The 12,884-nt window shown below is 34.8% G+C and overlaps 1 protein-coding gene and 2 non-coding genes across 3 annotated transcripts in view; all 3 read left to right on the plus strand.

The window, feature by feature from the left end:
• The window catches only part of LOC111430649, a 3,149-nt gene extending 1,816 nt beyond the window's left edge, over nucleotides 1-1,333 (plus strand). Inside the window, exons 3-4 of the mRNA XM_023066982.1 lie at nucleotides 726-786; nucleotides 1,140-1,333. Of these exons, the coding sequence (XP_022922750.1) occupies nucleotides 726-786; nucleotides 1,140-1,330 (252 nt within the window). The 3' untranslated portion in view covers nucleotides 1,331-1,333. The remainder of the gene's footprint in view (nucleotides 1-725; nucleotides 787-1,139) is intronic.
• Nucleotides 1,334-3,273: 1,940 nt separating this feature from the next.
• LOC111430915 lies at nucleotides 3,274-3,409 on the plus strand. Its single transcript, XR_002708399.1, has one exon. It is a non-coding gene; the product is annotated as a small nucleolar RNA Z247 (small nucleolar RNA).
• A 3,954-nt stretch (nucleotides 3,410-7,363) lies between these two features.
• TRNAI-AAU lies at nucleotides 7,364-7,437 on the plus strand. The gene has a single exon. It is a non-coding gene; the product is annotated as a tRNA-Ile (tRNA).
• Nucleotides 7,438-12,884: the final 5,447 nt, after the last annotated feature.

Here is a 12,884-nt window from a genome sequence, read left to right on the forward strand (position 1 = left end):
CCCCCACCCCACACACACACACACACACACACACTATGATATATAATAAGGCTGGAAGCTTCAAAACGTTGTGTATTTTTATGGCTGAATTTAGCTGTAATTGCTATTATTCATTGCTTCTTTTCATATGAGCTGCTGAAGGGGGACTGCTGCAAAATATGGGCATAAAAATTACCTGACTTGGTCTTCTTCGAGATATCGTTGTACCTTCCCGGATATAAATGAACTATTGTGGGGATTTCCTATGAATTTCATGAAATTCATGATCTACATTATATTTCATTCAAATATGTTGGATGCAATAAAAGTGGTCATAAACCGCAGCCAATGTCTTCTTGAAGTGAAATGAGGGATTTTTTTAAGAGATTGTTTAAAGTAGGCATCTCAGCCAGAGCATTTCCTTCCTTTATAAAGTAAAGCCGTAGGATATGTTGTAACATGCTTTTTGTTGGGTCAACAAATGAATACATATATTTTTTGGGATCTTTTATTTTGATAGCTATGGAATTTCATCATCCACATTACTAAAACTAAATAGCTTATCTCAGTAATAATTCTCTCTTCTCTATATTTCTCTCTCCTTCCCCTGCTTTTCCCATTCTTTGCTGCAATTTAGATTCCCCAACATTTTGCTGGGCTGATGTTATTGAAATCTTGTTCAGCCCTGTGCCTTCAAGTGCATCCATGTATATTACTTAGGCTTGCCTGTGCATGTCTTATAACAGCATGTCAAACGTGGTAATGACGGGCAAGTTGGTCGAAGCTTTGGTCGGAGTGCAACTAGGGGTGGGTTTCTTACTTACTTTTAAGCCCCAATTCCAACTTTTTTTCAAGTTCTCTTCCTTATTTTTTCTCTTGTTACACGCCATGAGTACAGGTACACAAAGGACACGATGTTTAGTCTACTCCTTGTAACGTTACTGATCAAAGCTATTGCGCATGTATTGTTGTTGTTGTTATTATTGTTATTGTTATTTCGACTCTCATAAACGTTATTCTAAATATTTGGAGCAACTAAAAGATACTATTGTTTTTGTAGTTTATGTAGTCGTGCATGGGAAACTTTAGAATATCTCTTCAATCTTTCCATTCTTGTTTCTCTTCTCATGATTTAGTATCTGGGTTTGCCTTCTTTTTAGAGCGTGGTTGGTGGAAGGACTCAAGGGAGAAGGAGAAGGATAACGATAGGGCATCTGGGAAGGCAACAGCTTATAATTCACAGCAAAGAGATGAGATGCCACAAGCCGTGAGAGACGATAGCCACCGTGATGAGTCCTCGAAACAGGAGGTTGATGCACCCACATCTGCTTGGAAAAAGGCCTGCATTTAGGGAGAAGAAGATCACAGTAGGCGATGAAAATGGTGAGAAAGCAGCTACTGTATCAGAGATTCAGATATCGAGTGATCCACACCAGCCTCGGGATGGAAGGGAACGAAGAGAAGAAAGAGGCTGTCATACCCTTTATTTCAAAAATAAGAACTTGAAGGATACTTTTGAAAGAAAATTAACTAATTTCCTTCTAAATTAATGGTAAATGTATTTTTTTTTTTTAAAATTAGTTTAAGGATATTATTGAAAAAGCTTTTTTAAATTAATTTAAGAATTAAAAATGACAATAATCAAAATATTTTTATAAGTAAGAAACATGGTCTACATTGTTACGAGATTTTTTTTGGAAAACCCAAATTAAAAACATGAAAGCTTATACTCAAACCGAAGAATATCACACAATTGTGGAGCGTCGTGGCTCCTAACATGACCCAAAAAAAAAAAACTCAGACATAAACGGTAAAATTATAATTTTTACTAAATTTTTGTAACAACCCCTTGTCCAGGATTTGATATTTCATCGTCCCGACATTCCTACGCATCTCCTGTAACATTATCAGATTACTTACTTCTCGCTTTTAAGAATGAAGAGTGAAGACTATCCTCATAGATTAACGTAAGTCCTTTCACATGCATCTTAGGAAAATTTTCAAGAGGTCACTCAGCTATTCTTACAGACCAATACGAGTCATTCCAACATGTTTTGTCTATTGCTCCATGCAAATACGCTTAACTATGAAGTTCTTATAATTGAACCCCTGAAAAAGAAGTGCACATTGTTAGTATATGCAGCGACTTTCAATTCTTTTAACTCGTTCTTAGTTATCTTATCCTCAGAATTGCTCTCATTCGGATGTGGTCTCGGTTTATTCATGTATCATTCATAAATAAACACTATTTTTAAAAGTTCGTAGTTGATGCCACGAGTCGTTCATAATAGGGCTATGTAATATCACAATAGATATTTTATTTAATTTTTTATAGTGTTAAAAAATGACAATTTATAATTTAAAAGAAAATATTTTTATAGATATTTCATTTCAAAGGGGCTCCAAAAGGCCACGTATTGTCCTTGCTCGACCATTTCGCCCTTTCATTGTCATCACGGTTGTCCGACGTGTATAGTTGAAAGAACTAATTAAATCCCATGAAAACTTTTACTTTCTAATGAAATAATCTTAGCTACACAAATAGTATAGATTTCAAAGGATGTGCTTGCTCATTTAAATAAATACTGTTAGAATTGGTCAATCCATTAGAATAGCTTGAAGTTAGTCATGCCATAAGAATAGGCTTACTTCGTTAGTTTCCTATGAAATCGGATCTATTAGTTAATCTTTTGCCAATATAAATAGAATATGTCCTCAATAGTGTGAGGCACAGTTTTGCATAAACTTGATATGGTATCAGAGCCGAAATAAGATCCACGAGATCCATAGCCTCTGCTGTTAGACATGTCAATCCCATTCAACACAATGTCTTCTCCGTCGATCAGTCAGGTGATTAGTGTTAAGCTTACACAAGAAAATTATCTACTGTGGTCTACCCAAATCCTTCCCTACTTGCGTAGCCAAAACCTTGTTGGTTTTGTGGATGGATCCATGCCTGCACCAAGCCAGACGATCGCCGTTGAACCAAGTGAAGAAACAGGGAATCGCAAAATTATCATCAACCCTGAGTTCACAGTCTGGTACCCCCAGGACCAGCTGGTACTCAGCCTCATCAACTCATCAGTCACTGAGGAGGTTCTCAGCACGATGGTTGGAATCACCACTGCACGAGAAGCCTGGATTACGCTGGAGCGACAATTTGCTTCCACATCTCGAGCAAGAGCAATGCAGATCCGTATGGAACTCTCTACTATCCAGAAAAAGGACATGACAATTGCTGACTACTTTCGTAAAGTAAAACATCTTGGTGATACACTTGCTGCCATTGGCAAGCGAATAGAGGATGAAGAACTCATCGCCTACATGCTGCAAGGACTTGGTCCAGATTATGATCCTCTAGTCACAAGCATTACAACCAGAACAGATGTATACACTGTCAGCGACGTGTATGCTCACATGCTGAGCTATGAGATGCGGCACTTGCGTAAGGGTACATTTGAGCAACTTTCATCTGCTAACAATGTCAATAGGATATCCATTCGTGGAGGTGCCAATGGAGGTCGAGGTAGTCGCGGTCGTAGTCGTCAGTTAAATAGTGGTCATGGACAATCAAGGCGTACTGTGAACAATCCTGGACGTCAACCATCAAAGACACAAAGCAGCTCAGGCATTGTCTGTCAGATTTGTGGTAAGCCCAATCACGATGCTTTGCAATGCTGGCACAGATTTGATCAGGCATATCAAGCCGAAAATAATCTCAAACAAGCAGCTTTGGCAACAAGTGGATACACTAGTGACACAAACTGGTATGTTGACACTGGAGCCACAGATCATATCACCAATGACCTAGAGAGGCTTACCACCAGAGAACGCTACACTGGCACCGACCAAATTCAGGTTGCAAATGGCGCAGGTTTGTCTATCTCTCATATTGGGAATTCATTAATTTCTGGTTCATCTCTTGTTCTGAAACATATCCTATATGTTCCTAAAATCAATAAGCACCTAATTTCAGTACAAAGACTAGCATCTGATAATAATGCTGTTGTAGAATTTCACCCAAACTATTTTTTGGTTAAGGACCGAGTCACGAAGAAACTCCTGCTCCACGGTAGATGTAAGAATGGCCTATACGTTCTACCGCATAATTTCAGTCAAGCCTTGCTGACAGCCAAACTTTCGAAAGAACAATGGCACAGAAGGCTAGGGCACCCTGCATCTCCAATTACCATTAGAATTCTACAAGATAATAATTTAGCTATAGATACTAATATTCCCTCTTCCTCAATTTGTAATGCTTGTCAATTAGGGAAAGCACATCAATTGCCATTTGGTTCTTCTCAGCATGTATCTACAGCACCCCTTCAATTAGTTCACACTGATGTATGGGGTCCATCCATTGCGTCAGTAAATAATTCCAAATATTATGTTTCCTTTGTTGATGATTTTAGTCGTTATGTTTGGATTTACTTTCTGAGATGCAAATCTGATGTTGAGTCTGTGTTCCTTCAATTTCAAAAACATGTTGAAACTATGCTAAATACCAAAATTCGCTCCGTCCAATCAGATTGGGGGGGTGAATACCATCGGTTACACAATTATTTCAAATCCACAGGCATTGAACATCATATCTCCTGTCCTCACACACACCAGCAGAATGGGTTAGTCGAAAGAAAACACAGACACATTGTAGAAACTGGCCTTGCTTTACTCGCTCAAGCCAACATGCTTCTATCCTACTGGGATGAAGCTTTCAACACAGCTTGCTTTCTTATAAATAGAATGCCCAGCCGAACCATACAACAAGACACACCACTTCATAAATTGTTTGGTAAAAGTCCAGACTACTCCATGCTTAGGGTGTTTGGCTGTGCTTGCTGGCCTAATTTAAGGCCTTACAACAACAAGAAACTGAGTTTCAGAACTACTAGATGTATATTCTTGGGTTATAGTTCTTCTCATAAGGGATATAAATGCTTAAATAGAAGTACAGGACGTATTTACATCTCTAGAGACGTGGTTTTCGATGAAAATATTTTTCCTTTTGAAGAATCTAAGCCACCAAACAAAACCACAAATCCACATCATCCTGTTCTACTTCCAGCCTTAGCCAAACTTGCTAGTTTTTACACTGAAAATGCTCTTACAGATATTGAACCAGTTGTTAGTAATTCCCATATGAATGATGGTCAAACTGATAATATTGCTAGTGACAACTTGTCTGGTGTCAGCTTATCTTCTGCAGATAATACAAGAAGTTCAGAGGAAATTGCAGAATATGAAGCTGAGAGCAGTTCGATCAATGCTCAAAACCAAACTCATGAACATGTGTCTGATCAACCAACTGAAGCAGCTAGTCAACATCCAATGCGAACAAGGTTGAGAAATAACATTGTACAAGCTAAACAATTCACTGATGGAACTATCAGATATTCAGAAACCTCAAGAAAATTCGCAAGCGCTGTAACTATCACAACTCCGATCATAGAGACTGCTACTGAACCTCGAAACCTGCAGGAAGCCATGCAACATCCAAGATGGAGAGGAGCAATGAATGATGAGCTCTCAGCGCTAAAACGAAATGCCACTTGGGATCTAGTTCCACCCAAACCTGGAATAAATCTCATTGATAGTAAATGGGTGTATAAAGTGAAAAGAAAAGCAGATGGGTCAGTTGAAAGATTAAAAGCAAGATTAGTTGCCAAAGGATTCAAGCAAAGATTTGGTGTTGATTACACTGATACTTTTAGCCCTGTGATCAAACCGTCAACAATCAGGGTCATTCTTTCGCTAGCAGTAACCAAGGGCTGGAATATGAGACAAGTTGATATCCAAAATGCATTTTTGCATGGAATTCTGAAAGAGGAAGTGTACATGCGACAACCACCAGGATTTCAAGACTCAGCCAAACCAAAGAATTACATATGCAAGCTCAAGAAAGCCCTTTATGGCCTGAAACAAGCCCCAAAAGCTTGGCATTCAAGGTTGACTGGAAAACTTATTGAGTTAGGCTTCAAGGCTTCAGTAGCTGATTCATCTCTTTTTATTCTCAAAAACAGAGAGATAACTATCTATATGCTCATCTATGTTGATGATATAATTATTGTGAGCTCCTCTGATCAAGCAACCGAAAGGTTGATTCAGAAATTGAAAATAGATTTTGCAGTAAAAGATTTGGGTGATCTTGAGTATTTTCTGGGTATTGAAGTCAAGAAAACACGAGATGGTATCATACTGTCACAGAGACGATATGCCTTAGATTTGTTGAAAAGAGTAAACATGGAAAAATGCAAACCTATGTCTACACCAATGGGTTCTGCTGAAAAATTATTCAGAGAACAAGGAATACCCTTATCAGCTGAAGAACAATTCAAATACAGAAGTACAGTGGGAGCACTACAATATTTGACAATGACTAGGCCTGATTTGGCATTTGCTGTCAATAAAGTGTGTCAATATCTTCATACACCTACTGATGCTCATTGGGGTGCTGTGAAGAGAATTCTTCGTTATGTTAAAGGCACACTAGCATTAGGAGTGAAAATTCAGAAATCAACCATGATGTTGTCGGGGTTTTCTGATGCTGATTGGGCTGGTTGTCCCGATGATCGACGTTCAACTAGCGGCTTTGCTGTATTTCTTGGAGCAAATCTAATCTCATGGAGTTCCAGAAAACAGGCTACAGTGTCAAGATCAAGCACCGAAGCAGAATACAAGGCCATTGCGAATCTTACTGCAGAAATGATTTGGATCAAGTCATTACTGAAGGAACTGGGCGTGTATCAATCAAAGGCTCCTCGCCTCTGGTGTGACAACCTCGGAGCTACATATTTAACTTCAAATCCAGTATTTCATGCTAGAACGAAACATATTGAAGTTGATTTTCATTTTGTTCGGGAACAAGTAGCACGTAAAGCAATGGAAGTTCGGTTCATTTCATCAAGTGATCAAGTAGCTGATATCCTGACAAAACCACTGTCTAAAACTCCTTTTACTACACATTGTAACAATCTCAACATGTACAAGACTTGTTGGGATTGAAGGGGACTGTTAGAATTGGTCAATCCATTAGAATAGCTTGAAGTTAGTCATGCCATAAGAATAGGCTTACTTCGTTAGTTTCCTATGAAATCGGATCTATTAGTTAATCTTTTGCCAATATAAATAGAATATGTCCTCAATAGTGTGAGGCACAGTTTTGCATAAACTTGATAAATACTTTTTAGAAGTTAACGGAGGTATGAGAATTAAAATTTTAATTTATAAGAAAGAAGTATATATTTAAAAAAATTAAAATTAAAATTATAGGTCAATCGCAACGTATAAGTAAAATAAATACCTAAAAAAAGCACAAATATTTAAATTTAAGTCTTTCTACTAATCATACTACTTTATATTAATTTATAAAACATAAATAACGAATGGCCTATTAGCTCAGTTGGTTAGAGCGTCGTGCTAATAACGCGAAGGTCGCAGGTTCGAAACCTGCATGGGCCATTTCTCTATTTTTTCTCTCTAAATTTTTGCTAAATAAATTCTGACGTAATACGCACAATACTTCACCTACCACGTGATATTACCGACCGTGGTATTTATTGGCGTTGATGGCTTCTCTATTTTAATCGATTAAAATACAATTTTATAAAAAGATGTGCTTATTAAAAAAAATAAAAATAATGTTATTAATGGCGATAAATTGATGAGATATTAAGGAGATTCTCTATAAATAATGTCATTATCTCTTCTATGAAAATTAAAGTGTTTGTCTCTTTGATCACTCTCTTGTGTGTACCAAGTGTATGTGATCAATTTGTACTATTTTGTTGTAATCTTTTATAAATTAAAGAATTAAACTTTTTATAATTCATCCGTTAATTTGACATCTGAGTAAAGGATATGATGACTAAGAAAATCTTAAAAGAGTTTGAAAGTCATTACCTATACTAACAAGGTGCACATTTTTTATCGGTTGCTCAATCATATGAATTTCATGGTTAAACATGTTTTGTTTGAAGTAATTCTATATTGGAAGTGAGAGGTAAGTACCGTGATCATGTCGCAAGGAAATATTGGGAGTACATAGGTGTCGAGTCTGACTTAGAAAGTTTATTTTGTTAATCAAATTTGTAAATATTCACTCCAAAATTAGATATGTAATAACCCGAGCCGATCACTAGCAGATATTGTACTATTTGAGATTTCTCTTTCCGTGTCCTCTTTGGGTTTAATAACCGACTTTGATACCATTTGTAACAGCTCAAACCCACCGCTAGCATATATTATTTTTGCACTCTTATAAAGAACACTTAGTTCGATGAAAAAACAAGATATTATATATATTTTTTAAAATACAGGCATTAAGAAAATGAATAATTTAGTGATACAAAATTCACCCACCACACGTTATCCTTGTTCATTCTCTATATTTTTCTGAAGTTAGTGGCGATAAATTGACGAGATATTAAGGAGATTTTGAAGTTATATCTTTCAATTTGCTTGTTCATCGCCAATTTAATTAGTTAAATATTAAATAAAAGTAGCCGTTGATCTCTATAAATAGAAAGAATTAAGGGATAATGGGCAACAAAGAGAAAAAAAATGGAGTGGAAAAGAGGTGCTTTAATTGCCATGGTGGGGCTGTTGCTGATGGCGGCTTTTGCAGAGTCCGCCGCCGTCCATGGCGGCGAAGTGATTCAGCTAGTTTCCGACGGAGTGAATGATTTCCCAAGGAAGATGATGAACGGTGCCCGAGGTTGCCCTAGAATCCTTATGGAGTGCGAAGTGGATTCCGACTGCCTTCCTGGTTGCATATGCCGGCCCAACGGCTTCTGTGGTTGAACCACCGCCGTGTCGGAAGAACCTCCGCCGTGTCGGATCATCTTCCATGTCTATGTGCGTGTCTTTTCTATTTATGTGAACAATAAAAGTCTATTTGTCACTTTGATCACTCTCTTGTTTATGAGTGTTATGTGATCAATTTGTGCATGACAACCATATGTAATCTTTTCCATGTCACTATGAACCTATCTCGTTTTATTATCGTAATTCATCCGTTAAACTCTACAATGTAATATCTCTTACGTTCATACGAGGAAAGTTGAATAATTGAATCTCACATGGATTGTGAGATCTCACATCGATTAGAGAGAGAAATAAGTGTCAACAAAAATGCTGGGCCCCAAACGGAGTAGATTGTGAGATCCCACATCAGTTGGGGAGAACGAATAATTTTTTATAAGGGTGTGGAAACTTCTCCTTAGCAGACACGTTTTTAAAGTCGTGAAACTGATAGTGATATGTAACGAGTCAAAGTGAACAATATCTACTAGTGGTGTGTTTGAGCTATTACATGATATAACTAAACAGTGAGATCTCGTGTCGGTTGAAGAGAGGAATGAAAAATTTAAAGGGTCTGAAAACCCCCCCTAAGAGATATGTTTTAAAATCGTGAGATTGACAGTAATACGTAACGTGTCAAAACATATAATATCTGTAAATAATATCATAGCCAACCACCGGACAATGTGTCGCACTGCATTGAACTATAGTTAGATAAAAAAAATCTCAAAATTAATCTCAAAATTAGGTGTTGATGATAAGGCTATACATCATCTAAATGAATTTTTAATTAAGAAAAAAGGTTATGGACTTAAAAAATGAAAATGACTAAATTTATATTTTAAAGAAAATATTATTATAGCTATTTAATTTTCAAACGCTCTTCCAAAAGGTCACGTATTATTCAATGAATTCATCGAATCTCAAGAAATTTTCCAATGATATAATCTCAGCCACACAAATAGTATAGATTTCAAAAGAAAAGGCGCGGATTCAATTAAAATATTAAGATAAAAGAATTAAAATTATATATATATATATATATATATATATATATATATATATATATATATATATATATAGATTATTATTTAGTTGAAGTTTATCGAGTTTTATAAAAAATGTTTTGTTATCTATATAAGATCTCATCGTAAGATTAAAAAAAATTTAAGATAAAAGGTGTTATTTTATAAAAATAAATAAATAAAACACCTCATTCATATATTAAATAATTGAAGATATAATAATGGAAAGAAACAAAATGATTCCTATAATAAAATTTTTAAATAAACAAAAAAATAAATAATCTAAAAGCTCAAAAATCGAAATCAAATTGATCTTATTTGATTTTTTTTTTCTTTTAAAATATTTGCAAGTTGATCTCATCATGTCGATCTAATAAATAATATATTTAATATTGGTTAAAATACACGTGATATATTCTATATTTTATATATAAATGTATATTTTAAATTATATTAGTTGAATGTAACCAAAAAAAAAATTAAAACACGTTCGCTAAAGAGAAGTTTTCACACCAAATCAAAAATTGTGTTTGTTTTTTTAGGACTACGACCATCGACTTTAATGTTTGTTTTTTTAGGACTACGGCCATCGACTTTATCTCCATTTTTTAATCTTATCTTCTTGGAGTAAGAACAAGTTTGAAATGGAATATTTTTCTATCCAATTATCTTAATTGAATTTTAGTAAATTTATATTTGTGGTCCAAAAATTTCGACAATACGACAATTTATAATTTAAATTTAAAAATAATATAATCATGTTTACGATATTTATGAAATAATTTGATTTCAAATCTTCGTTAATAAATCTTAAATTATTTAAGGATGACGTTGACATGGAAAACTTCAAAATAAAAACAACCCTAATGAAAACAATAATAGTGATTAAAAAAAAAAAGAGATCGTCATTTTTTTTAATTATTAAAAAAAATCTATTTATCAATAATACATATGGCGTTAATAACCAATATTTTATAAAATTCAAATATTAAAATATTACAAATCATAATGCATCACTAACCTCTGTTACAAAAATTGAATATTTTTATTTTTTTTAAGTAGGATCAGGTAAGTTGAGTTGAGTTGGATTGTAAATCTATTTTTGGGTCGATAAAGTTGACCCGACAAAACAAATGTCAAAATAATACACTTATGTTCCATATTTAAAATATTTTAATGCACAAGCCACATGTAATATTATCTCTTAAGATAAGGATTTAATTTTGATAAGACAAAAAATCTCGGAAGTATCGAAAATTTGTAATCCACGTTCCACCATGTTCCTTCTATATATATATATAGAAATAATAGTTATATTCAAGTAGTAATTTAGTTTGAAAATTCCATTCAGTATTGTTACTCATTCAAATTTATACGGGTATCATATATAATATACATCATAAGTCTTGTGATAAGAAATTAAATTTCCGTTCAAATACGTTTATGAAAGAGAAACATAACGAATTGTGAATTGTTAATGAAATGATAAATAGTTAAAGAGGTCAACGAGCGTTTTTAGAGTTTTGGGGATAGAGGGACATGAACCCTCACGATTTTTAAACTCGATGGATTTTCCTCTCATTATAAATTTCATGTAGAATGGAACCAACTGCTTTCCGAAAACTCGATGGTCTTTTTATCAACCTTTTCTTTGTTTGGCAAACGAAGCTTGAAGAGATTTGATTTGCTTTCTTAAGTGGATCAACTGACCCGAGTGCTTGCCTAAGCCCTTTGCATATGTTTTCAGCTTGATATGAACCCGAGCCTGAGATTATCATGGATTTTTTTTTTTACACGACTCTTTGCCTTAAAATAATTCAAACCCTACCCCACATAAAACCGAACAAAGTAGTTGAAAAAGATAAAGATGAGTAATAACCATTATTGTTGTACAAGCAACTACGATCACATGTTACTCATGCCCATTACAATAAAAGCTTAATTAATTTCCTATTTTAAAAATTATCGAAAAATAAATTTAGTCAAATATTTTGAAATTTAGAGACGAAAAATGGTGTATAAATACGTAACCAACTAACATAGAATTAGAGAAAGAGCTTATAAAAAATGGAGATGAAGATGAAGAACACGGGTTTCGTGGTGGTGATGATGGTGACGATGATTATGATGGCTACTCTGGCCGACTCCACGGTGGCGGAGGGCGGCGGCTTCAGGAGTAAGATCTTACTGAAAAGTGAAGGAAGTAGTGAATGTCCAACTTATCTGAGTTGTGAAACTCACGATGACTGTCCGTTCAACTGTGCTTGTTACACCGCCGGCCACTGTGGAGATTTCGTTGGCTGAAATTACTATGTTTCTTGTCTTTTCGGTTATGTGTTCTGTTTTTTTTGGCAAAATAAATCTCTGTCTGTATATCATTTGTCTCTCATGAGACTCATGATTATAATCTGTTTATGTAACAAAGCTTGTGTTGGTGCATAAATGGAAGGAGGGTTGTGTTTATTTGTGTTTCTTACCTCAACCCCACCGCTCGTAAAAAAATGAATAGCAAAAATGGTAACAATTCAAGTCCACACCGTGTGGAAACATCTTTGTACCATACGCATGTTATAAACTTTGAAGGAGAGCTTGAAAGAGAAAGCTGAAATAGAACAATATGTGCTAGCACTAGGCTCGAGTGTAGCGGTTACAAAAATGTTATAAATACAATTTTCAAGAATTAAAAATAAAAAATCAAATGATGACGAACACCCATTCGTTTTAGTCAAAATCTCACACATTATTTTCTTTATTTGTTAGGAACATATCGTTTTCATTTAATTATTGTACCTAATTGTTATTATCATGGTCGGATAACAATTTCATTTTTTTTTTAGAAAAATGACACGTTGAAATTATTAAAGATATTACTTTTCGACCACGATGAATATTGATTTTGAAACTTAGAATTTAAGATCCATAACTTTGTTAGACTTAATTTGAGATACCGAACATTAAATCCTTTCCTTCCGTATTACAACTCAAAATTTGTGGAATTGCATACAAAAATTTAATTAGATTTTGATAAGCAAGTCACAATCGGGACGGTAGATGTATATGACGTTTCTTACATATCCATGT

This window comes from Cucurbita moschata, unplaced genomic scaffold, assembly GCF_002738365.1.
Source record: "Cucurbita moschata cultivar Rifu unplaced genomic scaffold, Cmos_1.0 Cmo_Scf00034, whole genome shotgun sequence".
Classification (NCBI taxonomy): Eukaryota; Viridiplantae; Streptophyta; class Magnoliopsida; order Cucurbitales; family Cucurbitaceae; genus Cucurbita; species Cucurbita moschata.